Source organism: Ambystoma mexicanum, chromosome 7q (assembly GCF_040938575.1).
Source record: "Ambystoma mexicanum isolate Mex_15411 chromosome 7q, UKY_AmexF1_1, whole genome shotgun sequence".
NCBI classification, from domain to species: domain Eukaryota; kingdom Metazoa; phylum Chordata; class Amphibia; order Caudata; family Ambystomatidae; genus Ambystoma; species Ambystoma mexicanum.
In genome coordinates, this window is record NC_090941.1 from 317,737,735 (window position 1) to 317,753,331 (window position 15,597).

Here is a 15,597-nt window from a genome sequence, read left to right on the forward strand (position 1 = left end):
AGCTGCAGAGGCGATGGTTTTTCTGGGGGCGTCCTGGATCTCGCCGCTCGGTGCCGGCCTCGAGGAACCTCTCCGATCACATCGCAGGGGGTCACCAAATGTTTGTGCCCTCCCTGTCTTGCACGTGTAAAATGAATAAAACAGACACTCCCTGGACAGGGAATAAGGCACAAAAGAGCAGGCTGTGAGAGTTCAAGGAAATGTTTATCTAGATCTCTGAGAGCGCTCTGACCACATCAAGGTTGCAACACATTTATATAGTACATTGACATCTTTAACATATGAGGCTACGTTGGACCTGGATTGGTCAGCCAGGGTGGTGACTTAGGTGTGGGCATCATCTGTTCCTCCGGGTTGGTTGCTTGGTTGGCGGGAGAATTGACGTCAGACATCTGTGCTCCGGATGGGTGAAGGTCAGGTCGCTGTGAAACACAGTGGTCACTATCTAAGCTAAGGAAATACATTCTGAGTAATGCATGCACTAAATAATAGTTGGTCAAAGGACCCTCCGTAGTGTATCATGCCATGTACAAATTGCTCAAGAGTTTATATCTACAACATTTGGGTTATACAGGCCACAGGTTTATGGGCCTTGACCACTATAATACTGTCATTGAACTATAGGGTTAGTCTCAGGTATGTGGCACTTGTTAGTATTGGGCACGATATACTGCAGCAGGGGTCTAATGTTAGTTGGGGTTCTGTTGGGTGTGCTTCATAGCATGGTTGGCAGTCTGGCACATGAAAGGAATGCCTTGCAAGGACACAGGGTTAGAATGGCAATAGTTTCAACTGGCGGGGTAAGAGGGCAAGGACACTTTTGTGGAGATGGACGAGCTATGTGCTTGGCTCATGTTGGTTCACATGCAGGACAGTGAGCTCAGAGGAAAAGGGATGCGTTACATTTATTATTTGTTGCAAGCAGCTCCGGCTTCAGCGTGAGAATGGATCTGCAGAGTTTTCCAGTTGGAGTGGGGACGAGGGTGGGGGCCATGTGCTCCGAGCTACTGCGGCAGGCACAAGGGAGAGATGCATTTTGTACTATCGCAGTGAGACCTGGTTACCAGGATGGAGTCGAAAGGGGGTACAAAAAATGGATGCCCTGTGTCCTGCTTGGTGGTCCCATCTATGCGAATGTAACCAAAAGTTAGCATCGCATAAGGGCGAGGGGCGTACCCACCACTAGAGGCACTTGGTCCGAGTTTTGTACTGAGAAGTGATGGTAGAGAGGGGCCCATTGGCCCCTCGCTCCCACACAACCATGAGTTTAGATGTGTGCAGGGTTTGGCTTTGCGCATTTTCAGTGGAGCTATAGTATTGATAGCTTTGAGTAGGGTACGGTTATATAGGTCTACTAAGGCCGGGGGTTCCGAGTTATTAGGCGTGAAGTCAATGATCGGTTGTATTAGGGGGGAGTAGTTTCTCAACTATTATGTTTCGATTGTTCCTTGTGCAGGTGGGTGGAGCAATGGGGGTTTGCTGGTCAGATGGATTGTCAGTCGTGATAGTGAATATGATGAGGTGATGGTCTGACCAAGCGCAAGGTGTGTTGGAAAGGATATTCATGTCGGAGTTTAGATCGGCTATCCAATCTAAAGTTCTTCCTTTATTGTGTGTGGGAAGGTTAATGCGTTGTGCAAAGCCTAGTTCAGAGATAGAGTTGGGAAGGGAAAATGCTTTGTTGTCTTTAGGATCCTGAAAGCCTAGATTAAGGACACATAATAATAAGATTTGTGAGCTAGGTTTGGTGTTATTGGAAAGGAGAAGAATGATATCTTCTTCAAAGGTGGAGGTAGGCCTGGGAAGCCTATAAATGAGGTGAATGGTGTGCGTGCTAGAGGCTGAGATTGGAAGCTTGATCGATAGTAATTCCCCTGAGGGGGATATCTAGGTTCGGAATAGGCCTTAAGTTTAGTGAGGTTTCGGCAATGAATGCTACGCCGCCACCTTTCGTTCCTTCTCTATCAAGTCGATTTATGGAGTATCCTTCTGGAATGGCAAGAGCAAGGGCTGGCCCTGATGCAGCGTGAAGCCAGGACTCTGTTATAGCCAGAAAGTCCAGGTCGTTGGAGGTTAGGTCTGCTAAATCTAAAGCGTGGCATGATATGGATCCAGCATTTATGAGGGCACCCTTGATCGGATGGTTAGGGTTCTTTGACTTGGTTTCCGTTTGGGGTGTGGTGGAATCATTAGGCAAAGGTGCAGTGTTGTTGGGGCTGGTAGAGACAACAAGTACTTTGGTTCTAGTGGGAGAGCATTTAGCACTGATTGTAGTATTGTGCTTATAGTCGGAGGCTATATGGCTGTGTCTTGGTAGGCCATCAAAGTAGGCTAGGTAAGATTGTGAGGCACGAGAGGATAACAAGAGGCATAAGCATGGCTCAGCAGTGTGCTTTTAGGTTTAGTATGGTTTGTAAATGAACTGGTTAGCAGTCAATATAGATTAAATTATAGCAAGGTGGGCATGATTCAGGGATGAAGGTTGGTGCGAGATGGTCAAGATACAATATTTTGTGATGGTACAATGTGGGCAGGATGCATCAATTGGTAAAAATTCAGAATAGGCAAGATCCATCAATCATAAAGCATACAGAATAGGCAGGATACATCAGTCAGTGAAAATACAAAGTAGGCAGGATGCATCAGTAAGTAAAAATACAGCGTGGGCAAGATGCATCAGTCATTAAGAATACAAAAAGGCAGGATGCATCGGTCAGTAAAAATACAAAATAGGCAAGATTTAGCAATCAGAGCTGGCACAACGTGGACATAACAGTGGAGGAACTGGCTAGACAATAGTCAGTACATATAAGGTTATAACAGAGTAGGCTTGATGCAGAGAACAACATTGGTGTGAGATGGTCAAGATGCAGTATTTTGTGGTGGCACGGCATCATTCACTAGTAATACAAGGGGAAGCAGTCGGTAATAGCACCAGATGAGCATTACAGTACAATAGATGCGAAACAGCATAGTGGACCTATTCAGGATACCATGTGCTATATGGAGCGCAATTGAGACAATGGGTGCATGACTCTTGGAACGGACTTCAAGGCGCTGCACCAATGATTAGGTGTAGTGCGAATGCGTAGTAGATTAGCAAGTGAGTATTTAGCAATAAGTGAAGCCAAAAGTCGGGATATTTGACGCGAACATGATAAGAGAGGCAAGAAGATTAGGGAGTAGTATAATGCATATTATACTGGTAATCAGGGTGTTGGGCTTGTGCCACTTATTAACACATAAGGCTGTTCTAAGAAATGGCCTGTAGGCGCACTATTTTATCAAAGTGTGCACACAGACACAGTGCACACATTTAGGCGGTAAATGCAGAGTCTTGATTGGAGAGAGTGTTTCTAAAGTCATGTACTCCAGTGAGTAATGCGTGAAGGTCCAGAATGTCTCCCTTCTCCCAATTGACTTTTATTGCAATGTTTCTCTGTTGCTTCAGACTTCTTGTCAGTAGGCTAACTTCAAATAGTCTCTTGTCACCTTCTGTACAAGTTCTTGTAACTCTTTCACAAGTTCTTTGGGCTTTCCCTCCTCTTTAGGGATTTTCTTCCAGGAATCCCTTTTAACTCCCTCTTACTCTTTGCTACACACTGATATGCCTTTGGTGTTCCTGTAACATATACTTTCTTAGACGGGATATGCTTTCTTGGTATTTATTGTTCCCCTCTCCTTGGTTGGGTTGTCTTGTATATATCTCTTCCCCATTGGGCCTCACTTAACATCAGTTCCTTTTCTCTCATTAGAGTATTCTCTCTCTGCGATTTCACCCCCTCTTCAGTTCTTAACATGTGTGCTACTGTCCCAACTTCCAGGGGTATTTGTGCCCTTCTCTTAATGGTCTCTTTGTCAGCTCTTATTGTGATTCCCTTTCTCACATTATCATAGTTCCGGTTCATCAGCTTTACTGTCTCGTCAATTAAACTGGGACGAGTTTCTCTTGTTACATAATGATCCCCTATGGCCTCCTGAGTCTCCTGTTCTCCCCATTACCTCAGAATCTGCAGGGGAATGATTGCGGGGCCTCAGCTTGCTTGGGTTCTCTTCGGGTGTTCCGGTTCCTCACTTTCTCGTTTTTCTCTGGCGTCCCACTCTCTGCCCTCTCTCTCCGTGTGTGGACAAATAACACTGCGGGCCAGCGGGCAGTTTGACGATTTCTCAGCGTAGTGGTTTTGGCGTCATTGTATGAGCACCCTGCCCACCACAAAGACGTTTTGGTCATGCCACCACCGAGATTTAAGTTCCCTTTTCCTTGGCTTTTCTCTCCATACCAATGCTGGGCTTCCAGTGTTTCGCTCTCAGAGTAGTTCTGAAAGTCACAGACTCTGTGGCTCTCCTTGGCCCCACCTCTCTCAGGTCTGATACCGTAAGGGGGCTTCCCACGCTTGCGTACTCGTCTCTCTGTTACACCTTGTCTTGACATGTGCTCTCCTTGTCTCCTTGTTTCTGTTAAATGAAGGTCTCCTTTTAAGGAGACAGATCCTCTTTATGTTTGTAGCAGGAATTTTTAATTTTATCTTCAGCCAAGTCTCTGAATTTTAAACAGTTCTTCACATAGGATAGTACCATGTATGTTACCATGGGGAATGACACAGGGAGTTCCTCACAGGAACGGGAGTCCTTGTCTTCTAAGGGGGGAGTCTTTCCCAATGAGGTTCCACTTGCCCAGACCCCTAGCGAGGGTCTTGCGAAGCAGGCTCACCACCCTAGCCTCAAAGGGGGAGGCTTCCCCTTGGGGAGAAGGAACAAATTCTCTCAATTCGTCAAAGAGTTTACTCTCTAACTGGAAATGTATTTAGTTGAACTTCATTATGCACTCCATCATTTATGTTCTTGGCAAGGATTCCTCACTGAAAGACACTGCAAATTACAGTGCCTATTCCAGGTCTTTATAAAAGCAAGCTTTGTTGCCGACCACTGTCAGAAGTTGGAATATTGAGGAATACGTGATATTTCTATTATGTAGGATCAAACGACCTGCGTATCTACTGGACAGTAGGACTGAAAACTGAGAAAAGACACATTTTCAAGTTTAACTTCAACAGCCTATAGGGGAACACGTAATACAGGGTCCTGATCGCTGTAATTTAAAAATCTGACTATGAATGGTAGCTGGTGCAGGGCACCTGGCCAAGAGCGGGGAGCTAATGATCTGTGGGCTCTTTAAATAATATATTATCGTGAAAAGGATGCTTTCGACAAGCGTTGCTGCAAACATGTTTATAAAAAATGCTTCCATCCTTCCTGACTCCGCTCCCTCTCTCATCTCAACCAACTTGTGTAATACATTTTTTTATTCTGTAATCACACAAATAAAACTAGAAACGAAACTGAAACAAACGCATTGATTAATCAAAGCAGAGGGTTTTACCTGGGTGAGAATCATGCAAATGCTCAGCGCAGGGGGTCCTTACATAACCTATTGTTCACAAAGCGGACTTTTCAACCAAGAGATAGTGATTACAGGTGATATGAACCATTGTGAAAATACACATCTTGTTTTAAAGCTAAGAACATGGTACATTTTCGCGCTCTCGTCCCTGCTTCTGTATGTAAACCCATCACTTTAAAAAAATCCTTTAAGGATTTGCGACCGCCGGCTGAGCGGGGGTGCAGTTCCAGCATTTGAACAACTACAGAACACAATATTTGTCTAGCTCTTGGTGGTCGTGCAGATTAGTCCTACCACCTCCGACCCCAAGCACCACCCAGGCAGGAGATAACAACACAGCCCGTGCAGCGCTTGAAACCACAGGTGGAGAATGTCGTCTTATCAGGAACCAGAAACGCCAAAGACCCTCTGACCACTGTAAGGCAATGGAGGGTTAATCAATACAGGGAATGGACAACAAAGCCTTATGATAGTATGATAGAATAGCAGAAAAAGGGCTTACCCGAAAGTGAAGGAGAGAGTGGCCTGAAATGTGTGGTGGAGTAGTGGGGGTACAGCAGGCACTGGTCAATTGTGTCTCTGACAGGACTCGTGATGTAGAACTCCGAGGCAAATACGTGGGATAATCCGTGAGCAGTCCAATAGGCAGTTCCGGGGTCGATAACCAAAGTTCAGTGTTCAAGGGAATATCCGTAGGCAGTCCAGTGAGCAATTCCGAGTCAAGAAACCAGTAGCAAACAAACAGCGTGATATCCGGGATAAAGAATGAGGCAATCCGTTTACTGTTCCGTGGTCAAGTAGTCGTGGTAGCAAAATCCAAAGAAACGCCAAAGCAGTCCGTGAAGGAAGCAGCTGTGAAGCGGTGCTTCCGTGTTTCTCTGCTCCCTTTAGCTTGTGTGGAAGGTCACGTGATCACATCACGGGAGGGGAACGTGAGTAGTCTGAGTCACGTGACCCGTGATGATGACGAAGGCTGTTGTGGATGCCTAGTCACGTGACGTGCGGTTCTATGTGTGCCCAATCGGCAGCGCCAGTTGTGTGAAAGCCTCCATGGGAGGTGCCAGTGAAGGAAAGGGCGAAGATCCCTCGGGCCGTGATGTGCGGGTCTCCTCTGTTTGGCAGGAGACCCTCGCCGCTCGCCTGCAGGGACACGTAGGCCACGTGAGTCTTGATGGTGGCGAACGTTGGGAGACACGACAATATTTTAGAAAATGAAACTCCCCATGTGTACTATTGTGAATAGAGCTATTATAGAAAGTCATGATTTGGCCTTCATAATTGAACTGTATTCACACTCACCAAAAATCTTTCATTGCATTTGGAACATTGAAGGCTTTAAAAGTGTGTTCTGCAGAGTTCTCAGGATCCAAAGGATGGAGTGCTGAGCCTTTACAATCTAAAGGTTATAATTTAGTGACATGTAATGTAAGTGGTCTTGCATAGCGCCCGTCTGCTACGTTTGTTGACCTTGCTGCAAATGGCTCTGTAAGAAAAGGGAGGACAGTAATGTGACAGGGTAAGAGGCAGATGGAAATCTTTGGTGTTGATGGGCGCAGGTTGGAAGCTCCTGTGTGCCAATCTGCTTTCTATGAGTTTGGCGGAGAGAATTGTGAGTATGTTATCCGTAGGAAAGAGCCCAGGATCGCATAGACTGCAGCGCTTTGGATCTGGTTAGCCACTGATGTGGGAGAATGAATTTGGGCTAAGGAGGGGGAGCTTACTCTGGGCTTGATTCTTGTTGATGTTCTAACGGCTATGCATGTGGCAGCTGTCCGTGGGGAATTTTTGTGAATGTAGTATATGGTGGTAGTAGATCTTAGAGAGCAGTCTGTTACGTGGGTGAATAGGGAAGTATGCCTTGGAAGGCAAAACAACCATACCATAGGCCTCTTGCAGACAGGTCCCATTTCACTAAATCACATTGTCACTGTCAATCACGTTGGAACCATGTGATGTTAAGGAAATTGCAGAGAATGTTTTTTTTACAGAAACCTTTTTAACGAAAACATATATATATATATATATATATATATATATATATATATATATATATATATATATATATATATATATATATATATATATATAATGTGGGCCCCCGTTTACTTGTGCCTTTAAGCCTTTGCCAGACCCATACCCACCCCTTAAGCCCACCCCAATATACATTTTAATTACAAATTCGGTATTTTTTCATTATTACGGTTTCGGTAAAAAAAAAAAATTCTCTGTTTCCTATTCACTAAAATGACTGAATACCAATCACATCTTACTGCCATCAAGACTTTATTGTCCATTAAATGAGGTCGAAATACTATGGAACTTGCCCCAAGTGATGGAGACTGCCCGTGTAGTTTTTGTGAAATAAATTGTGGGAATTGTTTTTGCTAAACCAATGATTTTTGGATCAAGAATTCATTAGATGTACCTGCACTCTACAATCAACTCCTACAATAATATTCCTCCTATGCCAGTATTTCATGTGCGCTTTTAATGTAAGATCACAAATTATAACAGTATGATTCTTGCTTAAATCACTGACCATGTGTTATCACGTTCCTCTTTCTAGGGGTACCTAAGAGTCGTCGGGGAGAAGTATGGCAGTTTTTATCTGTGCAGTATCGTCTAAGACACAGACTGTCAAATAAGCAATCCCCACCTGACATTTCTTATAAGGAACTTCTGAAGCAATTAACTGCTCAGCAGCATGCTATCCTGGTAGACCTTGGTAAGTCTGGATGCTGGATTGGCAGGGTTCTTGTTAACCTAAATGTTGCTAAGCTGAGGCGGAATTGTATATTGTATGGCGTGCAAGTATAATCAAGTCTCCTTACTAAGTACATCAGTAATTGTTGCATAACAAGATTTAGTTGTGTGATGAAATTGGCGTCTTCTTGGATCGTTTGGGTTTCTTTTTTCTCGCATTCATAACACTGCACTGACAAAATCAGGTGGGGCCTATTAGAGTTTATGTATTGAACAATTGTAGATAGTATGGGGCAGCAAGGTTTAATACATAGATAACAGTGATCAGAGAGGCTAATTTACATTATGATTAACAGTTTCAGCTATTCAAGCGTTTCATGTAAGCATATATAAAAAGATCATAAAATACCCAACAGTAAAAACGAGTATGTATTAAAATAGTGCTTGCCGTTTGACGCACCCATTTTTTGAATAATTAATATTAATATGCATGTTTGTCGAAGTGCCCTGTTATATAAACAACCCACGTGCTGCAACTTCCCTGGATCTCCCTCTCAGGTTGGCCCTGAATCATGCTGTGCCCATTGTCTTTGTGAATTAATTGCCTACGTTTTGTGATCCCTTGCAACATTATGTGCCTCACTGACATCTACAACTGTTTTCACTCCCCTCTCTGCTCTTTTCATTGTTTTATTCTCAGTTCCCTTCTCCTTTCCCCCCTCTTTGCTCCCCCCTCTTACTTTTTCTATGCATTTACTCTAGCTGAATGGTCCCTGGAACTAGTATGTTAGTATTAACTTTGTTCATCTCCCCCTACCCCCCTCCTTACTTGTTTCCCCCCTCCCTCTCCAGCAATATCTGAAATGTTGTCAGGCCTAGTTAGATAGCCGCTTGTTTTGTTCCTCTCCCTCCTTTCTCCTCCCCCTCCCTCACCTCTTGTTAATCTCAGGCTCTACCAGAAATGTTGTGAGGCCTAGCACGTAGTCACCTGTCTGTTTTCCATTTCCATCGGTGTCTTATCACTTGCACTATCTGAAATGTCACTAGGCCGAGTATGATGGTTATTTTCACATTCTTGTTGTTCATGGCCTGTAATAATGTTTTGTATTTTATCTTGTTCCCTCCTTTGTCGTGAAGCGCATTGAAACACATTCTGTATAGGCACTATATAAATAAACCATCATATCATATAAAATGCAATAGAGAACAATAAAGTGCTAAGTGCACAGGCATTAGCTGGTGGGGGCATCATAGTAAAAACTAAGACATTTTTGCCTTTTAGTGCTGCACATTTGTGGAGAAATTAAGGGGTTCATGCTGGTCTGCTTTTATGCAGTTTATTCTATAAAGCCCAATAGGGAACAGTCAAGTGCCTAGGCAGGGGGAGTCCACGTCCTGCCTACACCCTTAAGATCTGAGGGTCTCTCCCTCTGGAATGGCCTTCCATGATGCTCGCTGTTCATTGCGTCTGCCAACTGGTTCTTTTTGACTCTTCCGTGGAGCCAGCAGAAACAGCGCTCTGGTGCACCATTACCTCCTGCTATGTTTCTATGATGAGGCTGAGAGGCCTCATTTGCCCCCGTGTCCGTGTGAATGCTTACTTTAGACCAGCTTCAATGGCGTTTCAGCTCATTCCATCGTTCCTTTGTCCCTGTGCGTAGGCATGACCATATAGTCTGAGGTTTTCCCAGACTCTTCTAGGAAACCGTTAGCTTGTTGTTGCCTTGGTCACGTTAGGTGAATTGTCAGCGAGTAGACGCTGTGTTGCAGAGACAGAGTTGCTTATTTTGGCCTTTTTGTGCATGAGGATTAGTAGATTTGACTTTCTCACCTGTCATTTGTGCACATATCATGTTAATATGCTTTCATGCTGTGCTAAATCGCCATTTTAGTAATTTCAGTGAATTGGCGTACTGTGCCTCCAGCAGGGGTATTCAGACCGTAGGCTGCTGGAGGGAAAATAAAGAGGATGCGGATGTTGGAATTAGAAGCTGCAAACACAGGGAGGAATTCATTTGAGGAAGAATGTTTTTTGATAGCATGGGCGCATGTCTCTCCCGCCAGGCGGACCATAGTTCTGCAAAAGAGGGCAGGCGGATTTGTCCTAAAGTGTTATGATAACTGAGTTGTTTTCCCAAGCCAGATTTGGAGAATTCAAGTTGGTATGCAATATAAGGGACTCTGGAGTGTGCTTGGGCAATTCTGGAGGTTTGCTGGCGTATTTGCCCAGACATCTCTAACGTTATACCCCAGGTTTAACTTCAGAATGTTCATTCTGTGACTGTCGAGCCTGGCTTAATCAAGATCAGATTGCATTTAAACGTGAATGTTGTTGGTAACTGAAGGTAAGGAAACGAACGGAGTGGTCAAGCTAATATGTCAAGCAAATATGTTCAAATTGAGAAAGCCTGGCATCTTGATGTCAAAACGGGTATTAAAATGTGTTCTGCATTATATCATGATAGTCTTCATTATGGTTTATGGCGAGGCATGATGGCGCCTTATTTGGGAGTAGGCTATCAAAGTATAATATATAGCACTATACATAGTAATCAATGGTGAGAACATATAGCCTGAGTTCCCTCTGCAGGCTCTGTCCATTCGCCTATGAAAGGCAGAAGTGGATGTGTGACATATAGAGTAAGTAGGGAGAGGCCTATGCTTCCATAGGCAGTGACATTTGTCACCCTTCGGTTATGTTACGTTATTTTGCTTGGCAATGTAAGGCCACCTCACAGGACTGAGGAGCAGGGAGGGAATCTTTCAAGCCAGCAAAGAGAACACTATTGCACTGTCTTTGGTTAGCAGTGGGCAAGCCTTTATGACTTCCACATTACTTGGGTGTCATGGTGAGCCTGGTCATGGAGAAACAATGCTTAGTAATAAAGGCGGGCAGAGCGCTTTCCTAAAATTCCTTGAACATCCAAGATCAACCTAGAGGAAAGCTGTGAGTGGTTATGGACAATTTTAAATGAGCATGGATTTTGGAATCATGGATCACTGAGAGCAAAGCCCTTGAACAGGATTCCTGGCAGTTCTTGAGGCCTGCTAGGAACTTTGTGGGGTGGCCATAGTGTTGTGTGAATCAGCACACTCCTCCTGGGTCACGCCTTGGCTCTTCCGGGAGTAAATCTGCATAATCTAGCCTTGTATATCCCTCTCGAGCTGGGCCAAAGTGGCCCATGTCGCAAACCATAGGTCAAAACAACAGGAGTGTCTAGCCTTCTTACCAGAATACATTTACAGGTCTATCTTGGATGTTATGGCCCTTTTCATAAACGGAGTGCTGCTCCTGTGTTTTATTTATTTGGGTGTTTTGGAAAGTGGTTGCTGTCACCTAATGGCTGCTTCATAATACGTGTACATTAGATATGAATGTAAAACGACATAATGAAAACATCACATAATATAACCTGACATATCGCTGCCTAACCGGTTAATAGACTAGAATGGCATCATGTCCCAAAACAAGTTAAAACAAGCATTGGCAAAGCCAACAGTTTGGCCTTTTGTATAGGCACGGGAAAAGCACTTGCCAGGCACAGCCACATTGGTATTAAATGGCCATTGATGGTAGCAGGTGCATAATGGTGCGGGTACCTGGGCTAATAGCAGTGCCTTGCAATAATAGCAGTGCCTTGCAAATGCCTAATACTTACACACAAGCCAAAACTGTTGGCTTTGCCAATTCTTGTTTTTAACAGGACTTTAGTGAAGTACACAGAGTGCTTATAAATCAAGTAGCTGAAAGCAGACCGGGTAAGACATTTTTATTACACAAGTAGTGGGTTTACAACTCCAATTTAGCCATTAATTCTGAAAAGACTGCTTTGAAAAAACACAGGCAGGCATTTCGAATGCAAAGTTTGATGGTAAGGCTTGATTAAAGCAAGCTCAAAAAGTTCCCATAAGGAGGTGTTTTGGGCAGGGATGGGCAAGAATTGGGTGGGAATGGCCATAGGGGTTAGATGTGTAATGGTTTATTGAGAGGCCACCCTCATCCTGGGGAGTTCCTTCCCTCCTCAATCAAGAAGTCACCCAAAAAACTGTTTAATGTCAATTCTTTATTCAGCCCTATTTCCGAGTTATCTCATACCCCTTGGATCCCTCCCCCTGAGCTACTAATGATCCGAGAAACAGGCCGGTGTGCAGGAAATATATTTGTATTTATTTAAATTATAGATTATGGAGCTCACACTAAAACAACACACGCCACTTTCTTTTTGACTCGCAATGAAACTTCTTGTTACATAAATAGATCACACAAGCTGGTTGGGGAAAACACAAATCACAATACTTTATTTTCTGCAGATTTCACTTCAAGAAATAATCAAGACTGATCAATGAACAAAATCAATTTACCAATGCAATGCTGTGCCATTTCGATTTTCCTGCATATTTAAAAGGCTAGGCATCTGGTTTACAGATTTGTACAAATGCATATGACAATTCAGATTTCACCCACATTTTTGCTTTAAAATAAACACAGGGTGATTTAGCAGTTTGTTGTTTAAACCCTTCACACCCCTACTTTGGTCTGTATTGGCGAAGTCGGACAGAAAAATGTGAATGATTTGGGAATTCTGGATGTCAGACCCCCCTCCACTTAAAGGCCTGTAGTGGGTAAGCTGGACAGAAAGATTGGCATGATTTGTTGGAATTTTGGATTTTAGAGCCTCGCCTTCACTTAAAGGCCTATGCTGGGAAAGTTGACAGTTAGGGATTTTTGTTGTTTTAGTTTAGGGACAAAGACACCCCTCTTCCTAAACTGGGAATGAGCTTTAATTTCGAATTTTAACAAAAATCTCCCTGTGGTGTTCCACCCAGGGGAATGCATTAAATTAATATGTTTAGTTAAATAGGCTAAAGATCTACACAGTTTTGCCCTCCCACTATAAAGGGAAAGGGTTGAAGGCAAGCATATTCCCCTGCCTTTTGGTTTCAAGCGGCTCAATTCGACTTACATTGTAAACCTCTGTTTAAAGTAGAGGAAATCCAGCTGCATTTCAGGACCCTCTTGTAGGCCAGGGCATGCGTCTGGTCACTACACTCTTAAGGATGGCCCCCAGCTTACACCATAGGGCCCAGTCAACTTTCAGGCCTCCGCAGCAATAGACAGCTCATCCCAGATGCAATTTCAGCAATCTCCTTTGGTGTTTCCTTGCAGCTGTCACATGGTAATGTTTAGCAGTTCTCTCCTTTCCCTCATAGTGCATCCATTTTATATACCAATGATGACACCATCAAGATTTCAATATTGGGCAGTGCCCTGCAAGAATTCTTGCAACCGGGAATGGGCAGTTACACTTCTCTCATCCCCCCACACTCCCCCCCCCCCCCAAGTCCATCCTTTCTCTACAGAAATATGGCAACTCCCATTTGAAATCCCCTTTTGTTATTCATGTCAACTTTTTGGCAAAAGGTAGTTATGTGGCAGAACTAACTGGCATTATATTTTTATATATATATATATTTTTTTTTTTTCTGAGGCTTGTGGAATCTGCTTAGATCACATGCTGTGCATAGACTGACATCTAGTGGAAGCTGCAGAGTATTACAGTTGTTGTTTTCAAAACTCGAAAAGGGACGTCGACAGGGCGTGCCAGTAATACTATCCCTAGTGTGACGTCCACTGTACCCATGATCCCTCACGCGTCGAGGTCCCTCCGATTGTTTTTTCCGCCATGCTAGACAGACGCGTATAGCGGAGTTCCTTTCGGCGATAAGCCATTGACTTTATACAATTACGATAGTTTCTCTTTCTATTCTTTCATCGACTGCTGAAACACCACGCCAGTGAAGAAAGAAAATTGCCCGTCGGAGACCATCGCGATGGACCGTATGGCCTTGGAAGGCCGCCCCGGGCCTCACCCCAGACAGTAGGGAGAGAGGGGGAGGCCATTTTAGAATGCATATTTTCCTCTTCCTACATTTGGTTTGCCCAGCTGCCATTTCCATAACCCATAATTATGGAAAATACACCATTTAAATTTTGCCCTAAGTGTAATAGTAAATTCCCCTGGGTGGACAAACACTTAGTTTGCAATTTGTGTCTCCCGAGAGACCACGTCGAAACGTCTTGTCGAGTGTGCAGGCTCTTCAAGCCTAAGACGTTAAAAGACCGCTCCACCAAACGCTGGGCCCACTACGCCAGGCATCTCGAGGCCATGGAAGTAGAGGGAGCCTTTAGCGATGGCAGCGACGCTGTACTTTCAGACAGCGAGGACAATGGAGTAACTTCGGCTACTCAAGCGCAGACTCCCGACCTCGTATGAGGGTTTCTCATGTCTTGCTTTCAAACTGCAAACACATAAGAAAAGCTATTTTGGTGTCAATGTTTGAAAATCCTGCTTTTCGTGTGAAAGGGGCCTTTGAGTTACTTCTGCCACTGCAAAATAAAAGGCTGCTTTTCCTTTTGTAATCACAGATAGGCCTTTTTCACATAGCACTTCCTTGTGATACTTGCAGAAACCCCCACCTTAATAGGCCCATTTTCAGTGTGAAGGTCTATTTATGAAGGCTGGAGTATCATTTTTCCTGTGGGCCCTTCAGTTCTGTTTTTGGGGCCTTGGATTAAAATCCATGCATGGCCATGGGCAGTCAATGCGTGGGCCCATAACCAAACAACACCTACAGGCTGTGTCCCTCCTCATACACTATTCCTCCCGATCTGTACTCTAATACAGTAGGTTCGGCCTATAGGGTGTCGCAAGTGACACCTACATGTGCGCGCGCGCCTGTAAGGGGGGTGGGGGGTGAGGGTCAGGGACTCGCCTAAATGCAGAGGATAGGTGTAAATTAAAAACACAAATTACATGTATTTAGATTTTGGAACAAAACCTGTAGATACTAACAATTATTGTGAAACTTGTCCTTTCAGCTTAAAACATGCCCACGAAACCCACGAGAGCATAGCATTTTAGAGGAGAGCATAGCGAGGTTACCATAGCTCAGACACTTATCACAAACCTTCCATGTTTTAGTATTACAAACAAATATGTAACCCAGCAACACAAGGTAGAATATGTCAAATGCGAGATTAGACACACAATCTCTCCTTCTCTGTCGTCGATCACTTTGAAACTGTGGACAGTTATTTCTGATCTGTGTTATTGAAAGAAGCAAGTTATGGCTGAGTGAACTGGTCAGTTGTGAATGTTTTTCCGTTTCCTCTCCTACTTTGAATTCAGGATTCTCCTCATTGTGTTGCCTTTTTAAATTCTTTAGTTGAGCATTCTTTAGTCCTGTGGCCTGGCCTGCTCTCATAGTCTCTAGCAAGGTAAAGCATATTACTTTGAATTCCTCCTCCACCTGCTTTAAGGTGGCAGTGGTAATTGATTATTGCCTGGGTGGCGAACGTTGCCATCTTTATCTGCGACCTCTATGTTGGAGTGTTTGCGATGCTGATTCCCAAATAAGGACAAGTTGTCAATTGCTCAGCGTCTCCAAGCCGGATTTGAATGCCATCTTGTTTTTGATGCCTGAAAAGGAAA

The 15,597-nt window shown here is 44.0% G+C and overlaps 1 protein-coding gene across 3 annotated transcripts in view; it reads left to right on the forward strand.

Annotated features, from left to right (window-relative positions):
- The window catches only part of TBC1D4 (TBC1 domain family member 4), a 1,514,114-nt gene that overhangs the window by 1,273,174 nt on the left and 225,343 nt on the right, over positions 1-15,597 (forward strand). For all 3 annotated transcript variants that reach the window (XM_069639269.1, XM_069639270.1, XM_069639271.1), the window contains one exon: positions 7,968-8,126. In XM_069639269.1, the coding sequence (XP_069495370.1) occupies positions 7,968-8,126 (159 nt within the window). The remainder of the gene's footprint in view (positions 1-7,967; positions 8,127-15,597) is intronic.